The 20104-nt window shown below is 49.7% G+C and overlaps 1 protein-coding gene and 1 long non-coding RNA gene across 7 annotated transcripts; one reads left to right on the top strand and one right to left on the bottom strand.

The window, feature by feature from the left end:
- Positions 1-672: 672 nt before the first annotated feature.
- PPRC1 (PPARG related coactivator 1) lies at positions 673-15569 on the bottom strand. 6 transcript variants are annotated; one of them, XM_012519788.4, is made up of 14 exons: positions 15345-15546; positions 10903-11091; positions 10170-10316; positions 9958-10050; positions 6904-9835; positions 6563-6616; positions 5717-5774; positions 4890-4960; positions 3268-3988; positions 2167-2310; positions 1995-2061; positions 1761-1882; positions 1363-1514; positions 673-1072 (listed from the first exon to the last, which is right to left on the bottom strand). In XM_012519788.4, exons 1-14 carry the CDS (start codon positions 15495-15497, stop codon positions 969-971), a joined length of 5007 nt encoding a protein of 1668 aa, XP_012375242.1. In that variant the 5' UTR covers positions 15498-15546; the 3' UTR covers positions 673-968. The 6 variants fall into 6 exon arrangements, with proteins under 6 accessions (XP_012375242.1, XP_004478933.1, XP_058154564.1 ...); XM_004478876.5 differs by having other exon boundaries at positions 4890-4957; positions 15345-15524; XM_058298581.2 differs by lacking the exon at positions 15345-15546 and adding an exon at positions 14721-14870.
- LOC131278699 (uncharacterized) lies at positions 15565-20018 on the top strand. The gene is made up of 3 exons (XR_009186106.1): positions 15565-15698; positions 17120-17241; positions 19955-20018. It is a non-coding gene; the product is annotated as an uncharacterized lncRNA (long non-coding RNA).
- Positions 20019-20104: the final 86 nt, after the last annotated feature.

The raw sequence follows: 20104 nt of genomic DNA, 5'->3' as shown, positions 1-20104 counted from the left end.
GCTCTGATTATACCAAATGCCACTGATTGTACACTTTAGATGGACTGTATGGTTTATTAATGTTTCAATAAAATTGATTTTTTTAAAAATCATTTCCTCATGGACTACATAACTCTTCTGCCTTTCTCAAAATAGGCACACCCCTCCCCTGAATATAACTCCAATATCTCCCTGTTTACCAGAAAAGAAACTGGCTCCATCTGCCCACACCTGAACACCTGAACATGTGCTGTGTGCCATGCACTGTGCTCAAGCTAAAATGGTAAACAAAACTGAAACGGCTATACACACAGAGGTCCGGTTTGCAGAATCTTTATTTGGAACAAATGTGAGCTTCTCTTGGGTTTTTGCCATTACATTCCCTTCCTGGAGCATGAGCAGGAACCCCTTTTTTCAGAAATGCAGGTCCCACCCCAGAAGGACTAAGTCAAAATCTTCATTCTAAAATGATCTCCAGATGACTCAAATGCCTTTCAGGTTTGAAAAGCACTGCCCTAACAAGACTGATTATACAAATCTGAGGAGTCAGGTTTCAAGTCCAGTGGGATTTTGCACCTGACCAGAGAGGTCCTAGGAACTTAATGGAGTAGCATGTCCCTGATTGTGTTTAGAGAAGACGAGTGAATCTGTTTGGCACTAGCAATGCAGAAAGACGCTCAAAAGCACTTGGAGTTCTCTCTAGTTCATTTTTATTAGCCTGCATAGTGACTTAGATGTTCCAAAACACTGGGGGAACCCTGAGCCCCACCTATCTTACAGAGGAATGCAAGTTAACTTGTTTCAATACCTGTTATAAAAAACAACCCTTTTAAAAAATCTGATTTTACACCATTTTTTATTTCACTTTTTTTCCATTTCTTTATAAAACAGTCATCTCCTCACTAGCAGCTCTCTCCCCTAGAGTGGGGGAGGTGGGGTGGAGGAGGCTGGGCACCTCCAAAGAAAAAAAAGGGGGAAAGGGCCCAGGGTTACCTCCGGAGGTTCTTCTGGGCCTGTTTCAACAATGTGTCAAAGTCAAGAGAATCAAATTTGCTCTTTACGGGGGCAGGGTCAAAGTCTTCCCGGTTGGAGTCTATAAAGGGAGAGAGAGAGACCAAACATCAAGGTTCAGAGGTCTCTAACCACCACTTCCCAACCACAGGGTCCTCAAATGGCCAGCAACCTCCCATCCCAATGAAGCCCAATAAAGGATGGAGCTGAGTGTCTTGATTTTAAGTCAAAGAGATACAAGAGCCCCCCACTTCTCTTATCCCACCCTTTCTTTTGTCAGATGAAGTCTGGCTAGCTCCACTGTCAAAGAGTTGGGATCCCTTCTGGGGGGGGAATGAAGTGTGCCAAAGCCTAGACCCTCCCTCCACTCACCAAGATCAGAATAGCTCCTCTTGCAGAACTGCCTGCGGCCCCCAAAGCAGAGATCAAAGGGCTGCTCATCTGCCTGCCGCAACTTGTGGCCACTCTCAATGGCTGCAAATGCTTCCTCAGCATAGCGGTAAGTGACGAAGCCATAGTTGTCACTGGTGGGAAGGTAAAGCAGGGGCTGGGATGGCCATTTGGGCACAGCCAGATAGAAGGACAGCACCACAGGGCACAGAGAGGATCTGGAGTGATTTCTTCTCATTACCCAAATAGCCAACCCTTTAACTGTGAATATGAAGGTATCCCACATTGGCAAACACACCAGAGCAAAAGGAAAAAATAAAGAAGCATCAAGGTAGCTAAATTGGACAGAAAGGACATCCTAACCTTATGCCCAAGCTTACCCTTGGACACGGAAGTGGATGGTGCACTCTTCAATCTCTCCAAAAACAGAGAACCTCTGTTTCAGCTCAGACCGAGTCATGCGGCCAGGTATCTTCCCAATGAAGACCACCCTTCTCTCTTCCTAGGGCAAGAAAAATTGACACACTATGAGCCAAGCCTGCAGCTACAGTCGCTTCCCTAAGCTCATGGCTCAGGGACAAACCCCACCTCCCATGACCTGTTCCCATACTCACTATTGCACGCTCCTTCTGCAGTACTCTCTGCCTTTGGTAATGGTCATGTGAACGATAAGAGCTGTACCTGATGGGAGGAGAAGGTGCCATCAGCCCCAGACATAAGTCATTTCAAGACTCAGAACTTGAGAGCCTGTGTCCCAGGGGCACTGTCTCCCTAAAGCAAGCTCACCGTCGCCTCCTGTCACTTCTCCGGCGAGGGGATGGGGAGCGGGAACGGCTGCGGGAACTGGAGGAGGAGGAGGAGGAAGATGCAGAGGAAGATGATGACGAGGAAGAGCATCTTCGGGAACGTCCAGAGGAACTGCAGCTGGATCTGGAGAACAAAGAGGCGTGGAGGAATGCTGGAAGTGATGCAGGTAAACTCCACTTACCTTACCCTGGCCCCAGTCCTGCCTTCCTGCCAGGAGGCTCAGAACCAAAGGTTAAGAAGAATGGAAGAGGTCTACAAGTTTTCTTGACAGATGAACAAACTGAGAACCTTCATGGGAACTTTAGATGTACCTAGAATGTTTTGGAGTATTTGGGCAGAAATCATATTTATTTTCAACTGTACAATTAAAAATTGAAAAAGTTATCAGAAAGACGAAGAAAAAGAAATGGAGACCCAGGAAGATAAAGGGCTGAGCCCTAGGTCTCACAGCCAGCTCTCTGTGGTATTGGAACCAGATCTGGATTTCTGGGTTACTGCTCTTTTACCATGTCTCATAGGATGGCTGTGACCATGGCATAAAGGGTAGGTGACTGTACTATACTTGCAGTAGGGAATGTTTCTGAAGATCACCACCACCACCACCAAAAACCAAGAATTTTTCATTAATTAAACGGGAAAATTTAGATTCATTGTTGAGAGAAAAGACACTACCAGGAAATAGATGAGGCACTCAAAGGACCTGTACTAGACTATTTCTTCAACAGATGAGTAAGGGGATAGCTATTTCCAATTAACTCACTCTTTCAGCTTCCCACATACCACCAGGAAAATGCTGTAATATGTGAAAGAATCAACATGGTCAAGATCAAACCCCAAAAGTCGTCTCAAGGAAGCAGGGAACCTCAGGGACACCCCAAACTCCAAAAGGGAATAGATGCTATCTTCCCACAGCTTGCCTCCTTCACCAATTCAGCAAAGGGGGAGAAGACAAAAGCCAAAGATAGAAACAGAAGCTTTAATGCCTGAAAATATCAAACTCAATGTGCAAAAGCTTTCAAAGGACACCAGAGTACATGAATTTCCTAAATGGAAAGGACCTAACAGGCCGTCAGAGCTCACCTGCGCCACCTCTTGTGTGGGGGGGAGAGGGACCGGGACCGGGACCGGGATGAGGAAGACGACGATGAGGATGAAGAGGATGCTTCGCTGGTCCCGTCGGACCCAGAGCTGACAGAACGGCTGCTGCGGCTACGGCGGCCCTGCCAGCCCCGGCTTGGGGGACTGGTTGATCTGCAGGCTTTTCGATAGCAGCGCATTGACCGCTGCTTGGCTGAGGACTCAGGGGGAGTCCTAGTGTTCGTGTCATTCCGGCACGGTGAGGCCTCAGGGGACAGCAAGGTGGATGGGGCAAGGCAAGGGGCTGGGGGCTCTGCCTGCTGACTGCTAGTCCTGTGATCAAGTGGCTCCTGGGAGGCAGCTGTGTGTGAGGGCAATGGGGCAGCTGGGCCCAGGGACAAGACAGGCTTGATGGTGATGTCCTGATGGCGTTTGACGTTCCATCGGGAGCCCACCTCTGGAATGACTAGGGCAGGCATCTTTTTTGGGGGGGTCCTGCTCCGGACACAATAGTCATGGTCCCCAGAGCCCACATGGACTGGACTAGGGCCATGGACCCCTTCTTGGAGGCAGGCTGCAGCTGGATGTTTGACCTCTGTAACTCCTTCAGGCTTGAGGGTTCCCTCCTGGGCGGTGGACTTAGGAGATCTGGCTTTGGCCAGCAGTGAGACAGCAGCCAGGGGCTTCCATAACTGGTGGGGAGGGGTAGCTGGAGGGGTGAGCCCTGTGGGGGGAGGGAGGATGGAGATAGCAGGATGAGATCCCATTCTACACCTCCAAAAACTGCACATACAGGTTCCAGAGAACCCCACCTCATCTCACAAAGTACACCAAGCCTGGTCTCCCTGTGCTCCCCCAGCCTGCGGACCAGCAATAGCTAAATCAGCCAGCTGGGGGCCTCCTGATTCCTTCACCATCTCACTACTCAAACCTAGTTGGTGACCTGGTCATCTCCAGTCTACCTCTCCATTTTTAGATCTACCCGCCCCTCCCCAATCCCCACCCAGCACTGTCTTGACTTCTGGGCTGCATCTTCCAATGGTATCCCTACCTCCAGTTTCATATCCATCCACCTGTCTCCTACCTTCTTGCTCAAGGGAGTGCCCCAAAACCAATCTGGCAAAGTGCTTGCAATTGCTTCTTCACAGGATAAAGTCCAAACAGCTTAATATGGCATAAAAAATTCCCTTACTTACTGCTCCAGCTTCATCTCATTTTAGCTCTGTCTACCACCCTGATTAACCACACTCAGCCAAACCAAACCACTCACAATCCCCCAAAACATACCAGGCTTTTTTGTTTATTCAGTTCACTCAGAAGTTGCAAATTCTGCCTAAAATGCCATCCTCTAAAATCGACCTGATTGCTATCAGTGATTTTCTCAAGCCTCAGCTTGGGGGGATTACGTTGTATAAAACCCTTCCCTGACTGCCCCCTTCCATCCCAACCATAAACCACAGACTTCTTTAACATACCATCTCTAACACTCATTTATTTACACATCTGCCCCCGAGATGTGAGCAGCTCTCTAGATCCCCAACACCTATACAGTACTTGGTACAGAGCAGGCTATGGCAAGGTCTGCTGCATGAACTATGAAAGGCAGTTCCCCACCCTGAACCCACCTGCCACGTTGGCCAGTTCTGGGGCTTGTAACCGGTCTAGGGGCCTCTTCTCCTGGGGAGTGTCAACGCTGCTGGCGGGGGGAAAAGGGAAAGCCTGGTTCATTGCCTCCTCAGTATCTTGTACATCTGCTCTCCTCACAAAGCAAAGAGAGGGGTCTTGTGCAGAGGAATGGGATGCATAAACTGCCCCCATCAGCCTCCTCTACCACAAAAGCAGTCTTAGTGACTAAATTGCAGGCTGGGCCTCAACTTAATTCTGCCTGATTCCAGGAGGCAGGCTGGCTATGACCTTCAATACCCCCCACCTCCTTCAAGCCAGGTACCTCACCCACCCAGCTCAAACCAACCTGAGACCAATGTGGAGCAGAACATGCTTGGCAGAATAGAATGGGTTGCCATGAACATGAAGGAAAAAAGGCCACTCAGTGCAAGAATATTGGAGAGCAAGGAGGTTCAGTGTGCCTATGCCCTGCAAGGAACCAGGGGAACCCTAGCCATGAGCATCCCCCTCTCACACCATTCACCTGTGTTGAGCAAGCCAAAGTTTGTTCAATGAAAGAAAGGAATCTCCAAAGGTATGACTCGCCAGAAGATAAAAGGCACCTCAAAGGCATTTGGAATCCCAGATTTGAGTCAGCTGAAGGATGGTACACACCCTCTCCCCAGCCACCCAAGACAGTGTCCAGCAGTGATGGGTAAATAGGGAAAGCCTCTACAGCAGACTAGATGTGTCTGCAACAGAAGCATCCAGTCGATGGTCCTGGAGCACCGTGCCGGCTGCTGACAAATAGCTGTAGGGTAACTCGCTCACATGCCTCCACACTTACCCTGAGTTTCCTACAGCCAAGCTGTCAGCAGAAGCCGGGGGAGGGCACTCCTTTTTGGCTGAAAAGAAATCATACTAGTTAAAAGCCCAACCAGATGTTCCAAGCTAAGGAGGAAGAGAAAGGCTGGCTTGAGACCCAAAGGAAGAAAACCCACTTTGCCTATATATCCCGCTGGGCTCTCTCCAGTGGGTACCCAGGCTGTTTTTAATTACCTCTCTCCTCTGCTCAAAACATCCATACTCCCCACCAAATTTCAGAGTTCAAACTCTTAAACCTGGCAGTCAAGGTTCTTCATGACCTGCCTAACTTCCTAGCCTGCTTTCACTCATACTGTATATCTTGCCTTGTACTATAGATATGTTGCCAATTCAGAATCATTTCTGCAGATTTTTCTCTCCAATTAGAATGTTAGCTTCTTGAGAACAGGACAGAGTATCCTTCATTGCACCAAAAACTATGCCTTGTACATAGGAAGCTGAGCTATTCAGTGCCTTCCAATAGAACACAGGTGATCCTTTGTTCTAACACCCTGCTGCCTTTATTCACCACACTCATCCTCTCCTCAAAATCCTTTTCTTTTGAGGCACAGCTTGAGAGTTATATCCTCTAGAAAGATGTCCCTAAGCCACCCCAACCCATTTGGATCTCCCCATCTACTTTTCTATAGTACTTGCCATGCTGTACCACCCATCTCTCCCTGACATAGACTATCAAGTGAGTCTTGTCTCCTCATTCCAATTAGGGGGCTGCTCTAGTGGCTGAGACTGCACCTTCCCCCACCCCAGTTTAAGCAACTACAGTGCTGGGCCCAAAGGGGTTGGTGCAAAGCTACCCAGGGCCCCTCACCTTCTGATTTCTCAAACTGCTCCAGCAGACTGGACAGATCCGACGCCTCAATTCCTATGGAGGCACACAACACAGGATTGGAAACCAGTCTAAATCAACTCTGAGGGCACAGGTCCCAGGAACCCCAAATCACTTCTCCCTTTATGCTCCCCATGCCCACTGTACTAAGTGAAATCAAGGTAACACAAAGCAGGAAGGATTCAAACAATCCCACCTCTCAGGAACCCTCCAAAGAAATCCAAAAAAGGCCAGTCCCATCAAGGTGCTTTATCCTGTTCTTTGGAGAACACTCCCTACTCAGTCCCTGGGCCCTTCAGACAACTGAGCTGTGTGGCACTCACCAATCTCACTGATGAAAGCCTGTACCACATCCTCAGGGGCCTGAGTACGTGGGGTAGGCAAGAAGGACAGCTTCCTTAGACGGGCTGGGTGGACTGCAGGCAGCTTGGGGGCATTGCTCTGCCTCGGTGTAGGTACAGCCTTAGCAGCAGGAGAGGGGGGCTTCTCCCTAGGCCTGGTTTCCTGCATCTCAGGCTTTAGCCTCTCTGACACAGGCTCCTCAACGGCCACACCCTCACCAGGCATATAGGAGGAAGTCTTATTTCGGGGGCTCTGAACTGGGGAAGCCACCTTGTGTTTCGGATGGGGAGATGCGGGCACTGGTTTGACCTCTACCTTGGTGGGCTCTATCTGTGGACTTCCCTGGCCAGCAGGACCAAGACTGAGGGAAGGAGCAATTGGCACAGGAAGTACACTTTCAGGAGGGCAGACTGGGATGCCACTGAGCTCCATCTTGGGTGGGGGACCAGCTCTCCCAACAGAGGCTGGAGGCAAAGGAGGTGGGGGCACAGGCCAGAATGGAGGATGTTGCAGCCCTGGGCCCCATCCCAAGGGCCCATAGGAACAGCTAGAACTGTAAGGTGGGATTGGGGCAAGAGGGGGTACCCAAGGCACATTGCAAGTGGGGGGTACAGCATAGGTGCCAGGAGTACCAGACACTAGGGGCACCGTTGGTGGGGGAGGGAGGCAAGGATAGCCAGAAGGGGACACAGAGGGATAACAAGGCCAGGCTGGCACAGGGGCATAGTGAGTATAGGGTTCAGGTGGGACTGGCCCCATAGCCATTGGAAGACTAGGAGGCTGCAAGGACGGTGGGGGCAGGCTGGGGACCCCTTGCCCACTTGGGGGAAGAGGCAATATGGGGGGCACGCCCAGTCCACCTGGGGGAAAAGGCAGACCAGTGGGCATTGTGGAAGGCATGGCCCCAACAGAGGACATGGACTGCACAGGAGGTGGTGGAGGTCTCGCCGGCAGTGGCATCTCTTGGGATGGCACCTGCTCAGTGGGAGTTGAGGCCACAGGTTTGCTTGAAGGTGGCTCAGGACTAGGAGAAGCAGGGCTGGGACACATAGGCACAAAACAAGCCTCAGGGGAAGCCTCAGGAGGAGCCTCAGGGGGAGCTTCCAAGCTTCTCTGCAGAGCTGTCTTCTTGGCTGGGGCTGATGGAATGACAAGACAAGGGATGTCTGCCAGCCCTGTGGGGGTCTCTGGGAGGCTGGGCCACTTCCCAGCTGGAGGCTGGGGATTCCTCTCTTCTGCCTCTACTTGGCGCTGCTGCCTTCGGCGTCGGTACTCAGATAAACTGAGAGGTCGAGGTCTAGCTTCTTGGGTTGTGGCATTGGTACTACTTTCCATCTTCAGAGGACCCACAACCTCCTTGACTTCAGGGATGATGGCCTTTAGGGATTCCAAGGACTCTGACTCAAGGAGTTGCTGAGGAACTGGACTCCCCTGGGCTGATGCTGCTGCGCCACGTCTGGGATCAGTTGGCCTGGGCTTAACTAGCACAGGTTCAACTGGAGTCAGGCCATCAGGTACAAGGTCAACCGGTGCTAGGTCAATTGTCGCTGAGTTGGCTGGGTCAGGGTCAACCAGTGGCAAGTCACTTGAGATGGGAACAACCACTGCAGGGTCAATTGCTGCCGAGTCAGTCATGACTGGGTCAGTCAGCACTGGGTCAGCCGGGAGAGGGTCAGCCAGCTGTGAACTGGCTGAAGCAAGGTCAACCAATGCAGGGGCAACAGGTGCAGGATCAGCTAGGACAGGATCAGTTTCAACAGAATCAATTGGCATGGAGTTGGTTCGAACAGAGTCGACCAGTGAGAGAGGAGCTGGGACAGAGTTGGCTTGGATGGTGTCAACCAGCTTGGGGTAGCGGTCTAGAGGCCTTTCCTTAGCAGGGTTAGCTTGTTCAGCATCACCCTCCAAGTTATTGGAGCTGGGCTTTTCCAATGCAGCTGCCCAGGCCCTTGCCCAGGCCCGGGGCTTCCCCATGCCCCGGGGAGGCCCAACCTCTCTTGGAAGTTCCTCCTGAGGCTGTTTCTGCAAGTTGCCCGTCTGAGAGGTGGTGGCCACAGTGGACTGACCACGAGAGGATGACCTCAGCCTCCTGGCATAGCCTTCCACACAGGATACTGGTGCCTCCTTGCTTTTCTTCCTTCTGCCCTTTCGAGACCTCTGGGAATCCAGCACTGCACTGGCAGGTGTATTCTGAGGTTCCTTTGGCACCACTGGCTTCATGACCTCCTGGGGTTCCAACAAGCAAGCTGACTCTAGCTTTTCCTCTGAGTCCAGGAACAACCCCTCTTTCTTAGCACAGAGGGCTTCCTTGGGCACAGCAGCCTCTGTCTCTGACTCCAATGTAGGTATGAGCAGCTGCAAGGCTGGACTAGCATCTAATGAGTTATCCATGAGCACAGGCTGAGGTCCAGTAGGGACCTGCCGTACCACGACTGGGATCTCCAGGTCTTCGCCAGCTGTGGCCGCCTGGCCTACAATCTCTAGCACCACACAATCCTCGGGCAGTGTCAAGTCATCCGTATGCTCGAGTGATGTCAGGTGGGTGAGACTGGGCAGGCAATATGGGTGCATGGCACGTACCAGCTCACTTAGAGAGGAGATGCTCTCGTCACCAGCTGCTGGCACTGCCAACTCTGCCGTTCCTGCCTTATCTTCTTCCTCGGGGCAGGCCAGGTGCATGGGGAAGTCTAGGATACTGCTTAGACAGTTGTCAAGCTCCCCACCAAGCAACTGGCCACTGAAGCCAGCCACCTCTTCCTCTTCTTCTCCATCACTACGCTGCTGGGGAGAAGGCGACTGGCCCCAACGGGGTCGTGATCTTGGGGGTCTCCAGCTAGGAAGCTTGGGGGAGGAAGTGTCCAAGAAGGAGGGTGATGAGAAATCCCATGGGGGATCTGTGAGAGACATCTCAACCTGCAGGAGAAAAGAGAAGCCTCAGGGGGAGTTTTCTCCAGGCAGGTATTTTCTCAGACCTGCCCCATACTCCTCCCTCCTAGAGTCCCTCAGACTTCCTAAATTAGGCTCACCCCACTCACTCTGCTATTTCCTGTGGTGGGCCCCAACGTGTCAACTGGGGTAATGAGGTCACGTTCAGGGGGTGTCCGAGAGAGGGTGAGCAGCTTGTGCAGCTAAGAGGGAGAGAAAGACCTGAGATCAGCATGTGCCTTTAGAGCAATTTAAGCAGGCCCACAGACATGGTCCTAATCTTCCCACCAAACACATCCCCATTCCCTGGTCCCACACTCACAGAGGAGCCTTCCCGAGGTGACACAAGCAGCTCTGAGTCAGGAATGCTGTCAAACGGAGACAGGTTCTCGGAGTCTGCATTGTCTAGAATCTCTGTCAGGGCTGTGAGCAGTGACACTTCATTCTGGTCTTCCAGAGATAACCTGCTCTGCTCCAGAAAGACAAGAGGAACGTCCCACCATCACACCAAATGACCTACTAGGCTAGTAAGAACTGGGTACCCAAGATAATCATGGTCTCCCAAGCCCCGCTCAGTTTGCCATAGAGAGGGATCTGTACACCATGAAGCATGGGTTCCAATCTCATTTACTACTACCCACCACATCTCCATTGTCAACTGAGACCTGTCATACTGAGTCCTTAGCTTGGGTTTCACATATTCCCACCAACCCTCAGGTAAAATGTGGGATGCTCAGCAGACAACGCTTAGCTAGGCTGGAATTGGGCTCAAACACAGAGATCAGAACTCTCTGGACAGGTAAGGGGCCCAGGCAGGGCAAAGGTCTTGGGCTATAGTCCAAGCCTCCCATGCCTACATGGCATATTATGTGACAGCCTGCAGCCCAACTCCCACCTACTGACAAAAATTAACACTCCTTAAGGACACAAGTTGGGCATCCAGGAACCAAGGTCTTGAAAAACAGAACTGTGTCTGAAGCATCTCCAAAGATTTGTGCTACAGCCTCCCATACAAAGCTCCTGCCTTAAGACCTCCAGGTCCAGCCCCAGCTCACCTCTCCAAGGCTCCCAAAATCCTCAATGAGAGAGATAAGGGAGGCATCCATGTAGCTCTGCATGGTCCCCAGCAATGTCTCATCCTGCAGGATCAGCTCCTCCATTTCCAGGTCCTTGTCCCTCAGAGACGGGCCCAGTCGAGCCAGACTGACAAAGCCAGAATCGTCCCCCTCCTCATGTAGCCGTACCTGGGACAAAGGGCATAGGATCAGAGGGGTATGATGAGGGCTGTAAGGAATAGGCCCTCTGCGGGGAACTGTCTGGCATGTACCATAAGCTAAGTACCCACCCCTCCGCCAATGGCAGCAGCTCCCCCACTGCCAGCTGCAAAACCCCCAACAAGGATGGCAGTGTTCAGGGAACTTCTGGGCTGAAAAAAAGTCTAAACTCCATCCAGAAAGTAAGAACCACAGGAGAATAGACTGGAAAGTAAAAAGATCAAAAGGACATTCAGAAGAATCATCTGCTGGCAGTGGTAAAGACAGGCAGCCTGAGGGGTCACACCAAAGGAAAGGAGGTGAGCAAGGAAGCAGTTTTTTACCTCCCTCAAACTTCTCTTAAGCCTCTCTTCTCAGCGGAGGTCAAATCCCACCTTTTTCCAGAAGACACCTCATGGGAAGCGGACTTGGCCCAGTGGTTAGGGTGTTCATCTACCATATGGGAGGTCCGCGGTTCAAACCCCGGGCCTCCTTGACCCGTGTGGAGCTGGCCCATACGCAGTGCTGATGTGCGCAAGGAATGCCCTGCCACACAGGGGTGCCCTCTGCATAGGGGAGCCCCACGCGCAAGGAATGCATCCCTTAAGGAAAGCCGCCCAGCGCGAAAGAAAGTGCAGCCTGCCCAGGAATGGCACCGCACACACGGAGAGCTGACACAAGATGACGCAACGAAAAGAGACACAGATTCGTGTGCTGCGGCCAAAGAAGAACACGCAGACACAGAGAACAGACAAGGGGGAGGGAAGGGTAGAGAAATTTAAAAAAATTTTTTTTAATTTAAAAATAAATTATAAAAAGAAGATACCTCAGGCTGTGCTAATCTCTCCTCACATCCCCAAATTCCCATACTTCTCTGTACCCTTTGCTTTTCCTGGATTCACATCCTGCCTCACCCCCCCACCCCCACCTTAACATTCCTTACATTGCTACTAAAACTAGATTTCAAGTTCCTCTGGGGCAAGTACTCTCTTTGGGGCAGATACCCATTTGCATTTTATTAACTTAGATTCTTTCTGGTTCCCGGAAGGGTTTAAACTGTAATCAAACTTTCCAGTTACCTATGATGTCTAGCACAGCTGATACGCACATATTTATTTTGAAGGACCTACAATGGGCCACCCAATTTCTCAAAGGGAATCCCAGAGGAAGGGTCCCTTCCTCACGACCTCTACCATGAGATCCAAAGAGAAAGCCTGGTTCTGCAGATGGAGAGGCCCCACCCCACACTCCCCTAACAATGTCTTCAGTCTTGTCTTGCAGGGAGCCACCACCCAGGCCTGACATCTGTGGGTGTGGACAGGGCCAAAAGTGGCTGGATGGAGCTGGTGAGACCAGAGGCCAGAGACACAGCTATCTCCACTGTAGGAAACAGACAGATATAAAGACCAAAGAGCAGGAACAAATATAGAAAAGCGAGCTTCCTCTCTTCCCCCCACCTTATGCACCAAAGGAAAACTCTGTACCTCTTCCACAAGAAAAATAAAGCAACAGGTGTGACCACATCGCCCTCAGCCATCACCACCACCACCATCACCACAGGCACACATGCACGCAATACACATATACACAAACAAACACACTCATTCCTAACCAAGGTTAGCTCAGATGCTCTGAAAAGAGGAAAGACTGGGTAGGGAGACTTTGGGAGGCTAAGCCCAGAGATGAATGAAAGAGGGCAGGTTTTAGGCACTAACCCCTCCCAGGCCTTCACAATCCTGTAATTACAACCAACAGCTGAAGCACACCTGGCTCAGCAAACACTCCTGGTGAGCAAAGAGGTTGTATCTTTACTTAACCCTTCTACCCATCTACCAGAGTCCGAGCCACCAGGCCAGAATCGCAAGACAGTGCCCACTCCAACAAACCACTCACCTCCACCTCCGTCAGAAAGCCACAGTCGGAGACCCCCACATCCCCCAACCTACTTCACCTGTCCCTCAGTTCACAAACAGCACAGCTCCCAGAGTACCAAAATCACCCCGGCTAAAAGTGGGCCAGGAGTACCAGTCCCCAGTATCTCAACAACCTCCCAGATGGCTTTCCCACATCCAATCTTATCCCTCCAGGGTTCCAAACCAGCCAGAAACTGAAAAGAAAAAAAAAAAAGCTTATCAGACCACTTCCTGAGACCCTCCCTAAATCTCTTCAATGATTTTAAAAGGAAGTTTAAACTCCTTAATACAGTCTACCAGAGTCCAGCCAGGGGCAAGGTCTCCGCACCAGACTCCTACTCTAGCATGGCTTCTCCCACCACTCTGCCTCTTTCTCCATGCCAGCCATTGAGATCTCTAGGTTTCTTCAATAAGCCAAGTCCTCTTCCACCTACTTCACATACTATTCACTCTGATAAACGCTTTTGCACAACACAGAGCCTTCAGCTCTCAGCTTATTCTTCCTAGACCCTGCAAAGTAGATTACTACTGTTGATTATATAATCCCTGTATTTCTTTTATTCCACTTATAATCCATTTACTGTCTATCCTGATAAAAACATAAGATCCTGAGGACAAGGATCATGTCTGTGTGGTTCACCATTGTATCCCATGCCTGAACATAATTATATCTTAATAAATACTCGGTTGGCTGGCTTGCTCACTCATACCCATCTGTTAAATCTGTATGGGGGAAGGAGGAGAGAAATTTATCCATGAGATCCTCTCCAAACCCAAATGACCACCTAACTTGGATTACAGCTGGATTTTGCATCCTTCCTGCCTCTCCCCCAAGTTGGACAGGCAGCTCCAGCCCACAAGATGTAAAGTCTAAGAAAATAGAAGGGCAGCTCCCAAGTTCATGCCCCAGAAGTCATTCTCTCCTGGATATGGGCCTGGATTGATCTGCTGGAATTGTCCTTACCTGGCAGCCTGCATCCCAATTCCCACCAAGACTTGAAAAGAAGTTTTCAAGTACTCAGCTTAATAGTTTGAGAGATAACAGTTCAAAATAATTCCTGCCCACCTCTACCCTGGGTGGGAACTTTTAAGAAGTCCTCCGCTAAAAGAAGTCTTGGACGGGGGAGTGGAACAGTAACCTTTTTAAGTATGGAGAACTGAAGGCCCACAAGAATTTGACAGAAAGCACTCCCCCATCCAAGGAATGCTCAACTAGTGTTGAATAGTTCTCAAACCACGTCTAACTTTTCTCATCCTCAGCAAAAACCCAGAGCCTTAAACACACACCACTCCAGTTTGTCAGTTCACTGTGGCAGGACCTCGTTGCCCCCTTACTACAAAAGAAAAAGTAAAAGGAGAAGAAAGCTTCCCTTTCCCTTACTTAAGCTTGTCCCATGTATATGCTGACACTCCTCATCCCTCTTGACTCACGAATGAGGCAGGAACTACAGGCTACCAAAACGCCAGTGCTCGTGACTCACAACCCACCCCAAGCCGGTCGGACAGAAGCCGCCACGAGCTTACTCCTCCGGAGCCCTTCAGCCTCAGTCTTCTACCCTCCCCCACCCATCACACCCGCCAATCTCAGGGAACAGACTCGAAGAACATCTGGAAAGTCCTTCATCCGCTGTGGAGAGCTGCCGCGGACCAAAGCAGGAGGGGGAAAACTCCAAGGCTCTGGGCAAAGTTGACTCTAGCAGCCCCTACCTTCCTTCCCGGCCGGGGGACTTCAGCCCGGGCTGGAGATGGCGGGACCGGCTGGGACACACCCAGTTCCCGGCACTGCGGCTCCAAGGCCGAAACGAGGTGCCCGGCAGCCTGGGGCGGGAGCCACGTGGACATCCCCTCCCTGCCCCCACGTGGGTACGCGGCCCCCCCCCCCCTACCAGAGAGGCCCAACCCACGTGGGTGCTGGGACTGCCTAAAGGGGGAGGGGAGACAGACAAGTTCTCCCGGGAAAATCGCCCCCCAACACCACGTGGCTCCAAAAAGGCAACTGCAGCGCGTGGCTAGGGAATGCCCCATTCGGCATCCTCAGAAAGAGATCTTAGCCCTCGACTCCAAGTCGGGTCCCTGAATCCCCCAACCGCAGGCCATAATATTTCTGACACCGGGCTCTGCCCCTCCGGCGGTCCCTAGTAGTAGCCGCAGAGACCCCGCCATGCCGGCGCACCCCCAGCAAATGGCTCAGGTGCACTCGGCCCAGCCCGGCTCCCGCGGCCACCCGGCATCGACTCCCGAGCGCTTCCTCCCTTTCCTGTGGCGTCCACGTGTCACCGCCCGGCACACGCCGCTTTGCTGCCACCCGCGGGCCGCCCGCCAGCCTCTCACCTGCTCCCCGCTGCTCGCAGCGCCCACAGTTCCATAGGATGTTTGGCTCCGACTCCCCCAACCGCTGCCGCGGACTCCACCGCCAGGTCCTGGCCCAGGGCCCCCACCCGGGGGCGGCGCGATTCCGTCTCTCAGTCCCCGGCGCGCCGCCATCTTGGCCCCTGAACACCCAGAGCTGCTCTGATCGCTGGCGCCGCCTCGCCCAACCGATTGTGGGAAGGGAACTACAACTCCGAAAATGACACTGCAAGACTACGAATCCCAGGAGGCCCTGCGGTGTGGCCCACTTGCACCCGGGAGGAGATCCTTGGGAGTTGTAGTCGCTTTCAGCAGAGGCCGGTACACGTGCTGGAGGTATACTGTAATGCGTAGTTTTGTGTTGCGCAGGGAGGCCGAGTTAGGAAGCGTGCTCTACTGACGGGAGTGTTACGATTTGCATATCTTTTTATTTACGGAATTTGTCCAGCTGTCGAAATGTCCTCTTTGTCTTAACATTCTACTTACTGTACGTTCCTTTCACCTTAGCCCAAGTGAACCTATGTTGTTGTTGAAACATCACCCCCTAGCGGACTGCGTCCCTTCAGGCGCCAACCCTCACCTAATGGCTTACTGCGGCACTGCTGTGAGCTTAATTTTGAAACGGCATTCTCCGAGTCTCTGCAGATACTCAGAAACCTGACTTGGCTTACTAAATTTATTTCCTGCTACTCCATATCTCCTTGCTGTCACTCAGAGACAACAGGTGTTCTGCTTTCGCCTTTCTGCTTGGAATACTTGAACCCTGAACTATGTATCATGCCAAGAAAGGGCTACCAGGATACCCTTTCTAGTTTAGCCTAACCAATCGTGATCCTTACCTGTATCTCTACAATCCATCACTGTCTCTACTATTCACTCATTTGTCACTTAGAAACTACTTCATAGGATTTTCCTATATGTATATTTTAAATATTTATTACAAAAGTTTAAAATTTTTTTCATGTAGTGCAAAAACTATCCGGGAAAAAAATGTACTTGGCCTTCAAATTCCAATTCTACTCCCCAGATTTAACCCTTGTTACCTTTGGTGTGTATTCATCAACACCTTTTGCTATGCATATAAAAATATAAGGGGCACACAGTGGTCTTGTCTTTGTTCAAAAATGGGATCATTCCATATGTATGATTCTACAACTTACTTTTTTAAATTTAACAATATGTTGTTCCATTCATTTACCAAATATTTACTGAGTGCTTAAGAAGTACCAGTTCCAGTATATGAATATATCATTATTTAAATAATACTTTAAGTTGTTTCCAATTTTTCACGATTACAAAGTAAGTTACAGTGAAAATTCCCATACATGTGTACATGTATCCTTGCACTTTTTTGCAATGTTTCTGCGGAATAGAAATTGCAAATTTGCAAATAGAATAGAAATGGGATTGTTGAGTTAAAGGATTCATGCATTTGAAATTTCAACAGATAACGCCAAATTGCCCTTCCAGTACGATTGCATCACTATACATTCCCACAAAAAGAGGAGTTGACTTCCTTTTGGCTAGTTTTTTAATCCAGTGGGGAAAGGGAGAGAAATACATTTTAAAAATAAATAAATCTTTAAAAAGAACCAATATAGGATGGGCACAATTCTTCAACTGTGGAAGAAACATAGTCTTAGAGATGTTCCGCAAATGCTGGTGATTTGAGCACTAATTACGGTGGTTAGGTTTGGGGAAAATGACTAATGTAAGAGAAAGCAGAAATTTGTGACTTTTTTTGCTTTCTTTTCCAGTATCTGAAGAAATAATCTCTTCACCTAAGGAAGTGTCTTTGTGAAATCCACTAAAAAAGACAAAAATATATCTCTGGGTCTGCAGTGTCACCTGGACAGGAGTTCTGGCTACAATCCCCATGGTAGGTGCTTTTCTTTTTTTAATATTTTTAAATTTTTTTATTTATTTTATTTATTTCTCTCCCCTTCCCCCCCGCCCCATGCCAGTTGTCTGTTCTCTGTGTCTATTTGCTGCGTCTTCTTTGTCAGCTTCTGTTGTTGTCAGCAGCATGGGAATCTGTGTTTCTTTTGATTGCGTTATCTTGCTGTGTCAGCTCTTTGTGTGGGCAGCGCCATTCTTAGTCAGGCTGCACTTTCTTTCGCGCTGTGGGTGCACTCCTTGCCCATGGGGCTCCCCTATGCAGGGGACACCCCTGCACACCCCTGCACAGCAGGGCACTCCTTTCGCGCATCAGCACTGCGCATGGGCCAGCTCCACATGGGTCAAGGAGGCCCAGGGTTTGAACCGCGGACCTTCCATGTGGTAGACGGGTGCCCTAACTACTGGGCCAAGTCCACTTCCCGGTAGGTACTTTTCTAAGAGTCACAAAGGAACACCTCCAAACCACAGGCTATCAAACATTGGGAATCTCCAATAGCTTGTCTGACTCCACGCTCACCGAAGACTCATCTGATTCTAATAACTGACTTCCCATATAATTTTCTAAGGGAGAAAGTGTGTCGCTCAAGTGACATAAAATGTCAAGTTCAAATGACATATATTTCTCATTGTGAATTAATAAATCAGCATTCAGATTTTTTTACTGAGAACCTATTTGTGCCAGGCACTGTTTTAGGCACTGGAGATACAGCAGAGAAAAAAACAAAAACCTTCCTTAATGGAGCTTACATTCTAGTGGGAAGACAATCTCGAAGTAAACAAAGAGTCAACATAATTTCAGAGTTTTAAGTGCTATAAGAAAATAACTGGAGTGAAAGGTATAAAAGTTAAGAGGGGACACTTTGATATAGTACAATAGGGAAAGGCCTCTGAGGAGGAGCCATCTGAAGTAAGACCTGAATCACAAGGAAGACCTAACCATGTGAAGCTCTGTAGTGAAGGCATTCTGAGGTAAGAGGAAAAGCCAGTGTATAGGTTCTAAGTAGGAACAAATTTGCTGTGTTCAAGAGGAAGACCAGTTTAGCTGAAGAGTTCTGGGAAACAGGGAGAGCTATACCAAGAAAGAGCTCATGTGAATTTTATTTGTGTAAGTCAACTTCCAAATCTAATGAATTCTGATACACTGTCAAAATTGAATTTTCAGATCTGAAATGTTTTCTAATTCTTCTTGAGAAGTTGCAAGGATTCAAGGATAGGTGAAATTTAGCTGAAGACTGTAAACGATTCTCCAAATGTGGGTTGTTTGGGCTAAAAAAATCATGTAAAAAGAGATGTTGGGGAAGCAGAAGTGGTTCAAGCCATTGAGCTCCCACCTATCACATGGGTAGGGTCCCTGGTCTGAGACCTGGTGCCTCCTAAAGAAGACAGCAGGCAAGTGCAGCAAGCTGATGCAACAAGAGACACAAGAAGAAAAACAAAATGAGAGACATAACAATGCAGGGAGCAGAGGTTCCCAGTGCCTTGTAGAGAGGAAAAGCAAGAACTGAGGTGACGGGCAGGCGCAGTGACCTGGCAAAACAAGATGATAAAACAAAAGACCAGAAGATAAAACAATGAGAGACACAACAAAGCAGGGAATGGAGGTGGCTCAAGCAATTAGGTGCCTCCCTCCCACATTGGAGGTCCTGGGTTTGGTTCCCAGTGCCTTCTAAAAAAACAAGGAAGAAGGACAGACACGGCAAGTGCAAACAATGTCGCGGGGGGGGGGGGGGGGGGGAGGCGGAGAGAAATAAATCTTAAAGAGATGTTGCCTGAAGAGTTGCAGCTCCCTGGTAAGATAACTGCAACTCAAGTATATTAAATTATCAATGACTGTGTAACAAATGACCCCAAAACTTACCAGCTTAAACAACAAAGTTCTATTATCTCAATTTCTGAGGGTCAGGAACCCAGGCATGTCTTTGTCAGCTGGTTCTGGTTCAGTCTCTCTTAAAGGATGCTGTCAAGCTGTCACCTGGGCTGTAGGTATCTACGACTTGATTGGGTCTGAAGAATCTGCTTCCAAGCTCACTCACCTGGTTGTTGACAGGTCTCATTTCTTCAGTAACTGTTGGCCAGAGGCTTCAATTTTTTGTTACTTGGACCTCTCCAAAGGGCTACTCTATGACGTCTCTTCCCATTTTTGTTTGTACCACAGTTTCTAGAGCTGCTCCAAAGATGACCTCCCTTCCCCCTTCCCACCCAGATCTGATCCAACTGGGCAGGGAGACGGGGCACTGGGTCAAGTTGCTCCTTAGCTGTGTCACCTTAAACAAGTTATTTAACCTCCCTGAGCCTGGTCCCTCGAGCTAAAACCATTTTTGCTTTAATCATCCATTCAAGTGTATTGAGATAGTTATTTCCTCAAAGGGAACAGAGCCACTAGATCATCTGGAGTGCAGGATTAGAGGGGTAACCTTCTAGGCAAGGAAACTAGAAGTGAGGTTGGAGGAGTTATTAACTAGTTAGTAGGTGCAGAAAAGGGAGAAGAGTGTTACAAACAAGTTTAAATTTATTAACCCCTGTGTGCCTCAGTTTTCTTGCCTTTTTCATGGAGGCAATAAGACCTTCCTCCAAAGGCCCTTAGGAGAAGTAAGTAAGAGCTCAGGTGTGAAATGCCTAGTGCAGTGCCTGGCACATAGTACACAGTTACATACTCAACAAATGCTGTTTTTTCTTCCTCCCCTACCTTCCAGTTTCCACATGTGTAATCTAGGAGAAGGGAACCTCAGATTCAGAAGAGGCAAAGACCTCTATAAGGTGGGTTGTAATTCCCCTTGTCCACCCAGGTGATCGATCAGTGATCATCATGGAATCTGGCCAAGCCAGTTGTTTGGAATGAGTCG

The sequence above is a fragment of the Dasypus novemcinctus genome, chromosome 6, assembly GCF_030445035.2.
Source record: "Dasypus novemcinctus isolate mDasNov1 chromosome 6, mDasNov1.1.hap2, whole genome shotgun sequence".
In the NCBI taxonomy this organism is placed as follows: domain Eukaryota; kingdom Metazoa; phylum Chordata; class Mammalia; order Cingulata; family Dasypodidae; genus Dasypus; species Dasypus novemcinctus.
Note: the sequence above shows the minus strand (reverse complement) of the source record. Positions and strands in the feature narration are given on the sequence as shown.

Bases quoted from the DNA above. Each gene is read 5' to 3' on its own strand.
- PPRC1 (XM_012519788.4), bottom strand. From the start codon at position 15,497: ATGGCGGCGCGCCGGGGACTGAGAGACGGAATCGCGCCGCCCCCGGGT. The intron at 2,062-2,166 runs GTGAGCTTGCTT...TCCTCCCATCAG, and splicing joins AGAAGTGACAGGAGGCGACG to GTACAGCTCTTATCGTTCAC. The intron at 1,515-1,760 runs GTAAGCTTGGGC...CCTTCCCACCAG, and splicing joins ATCCACTTCCGTGTCCAAGG to TGACAACTATGGCTTCGTCA.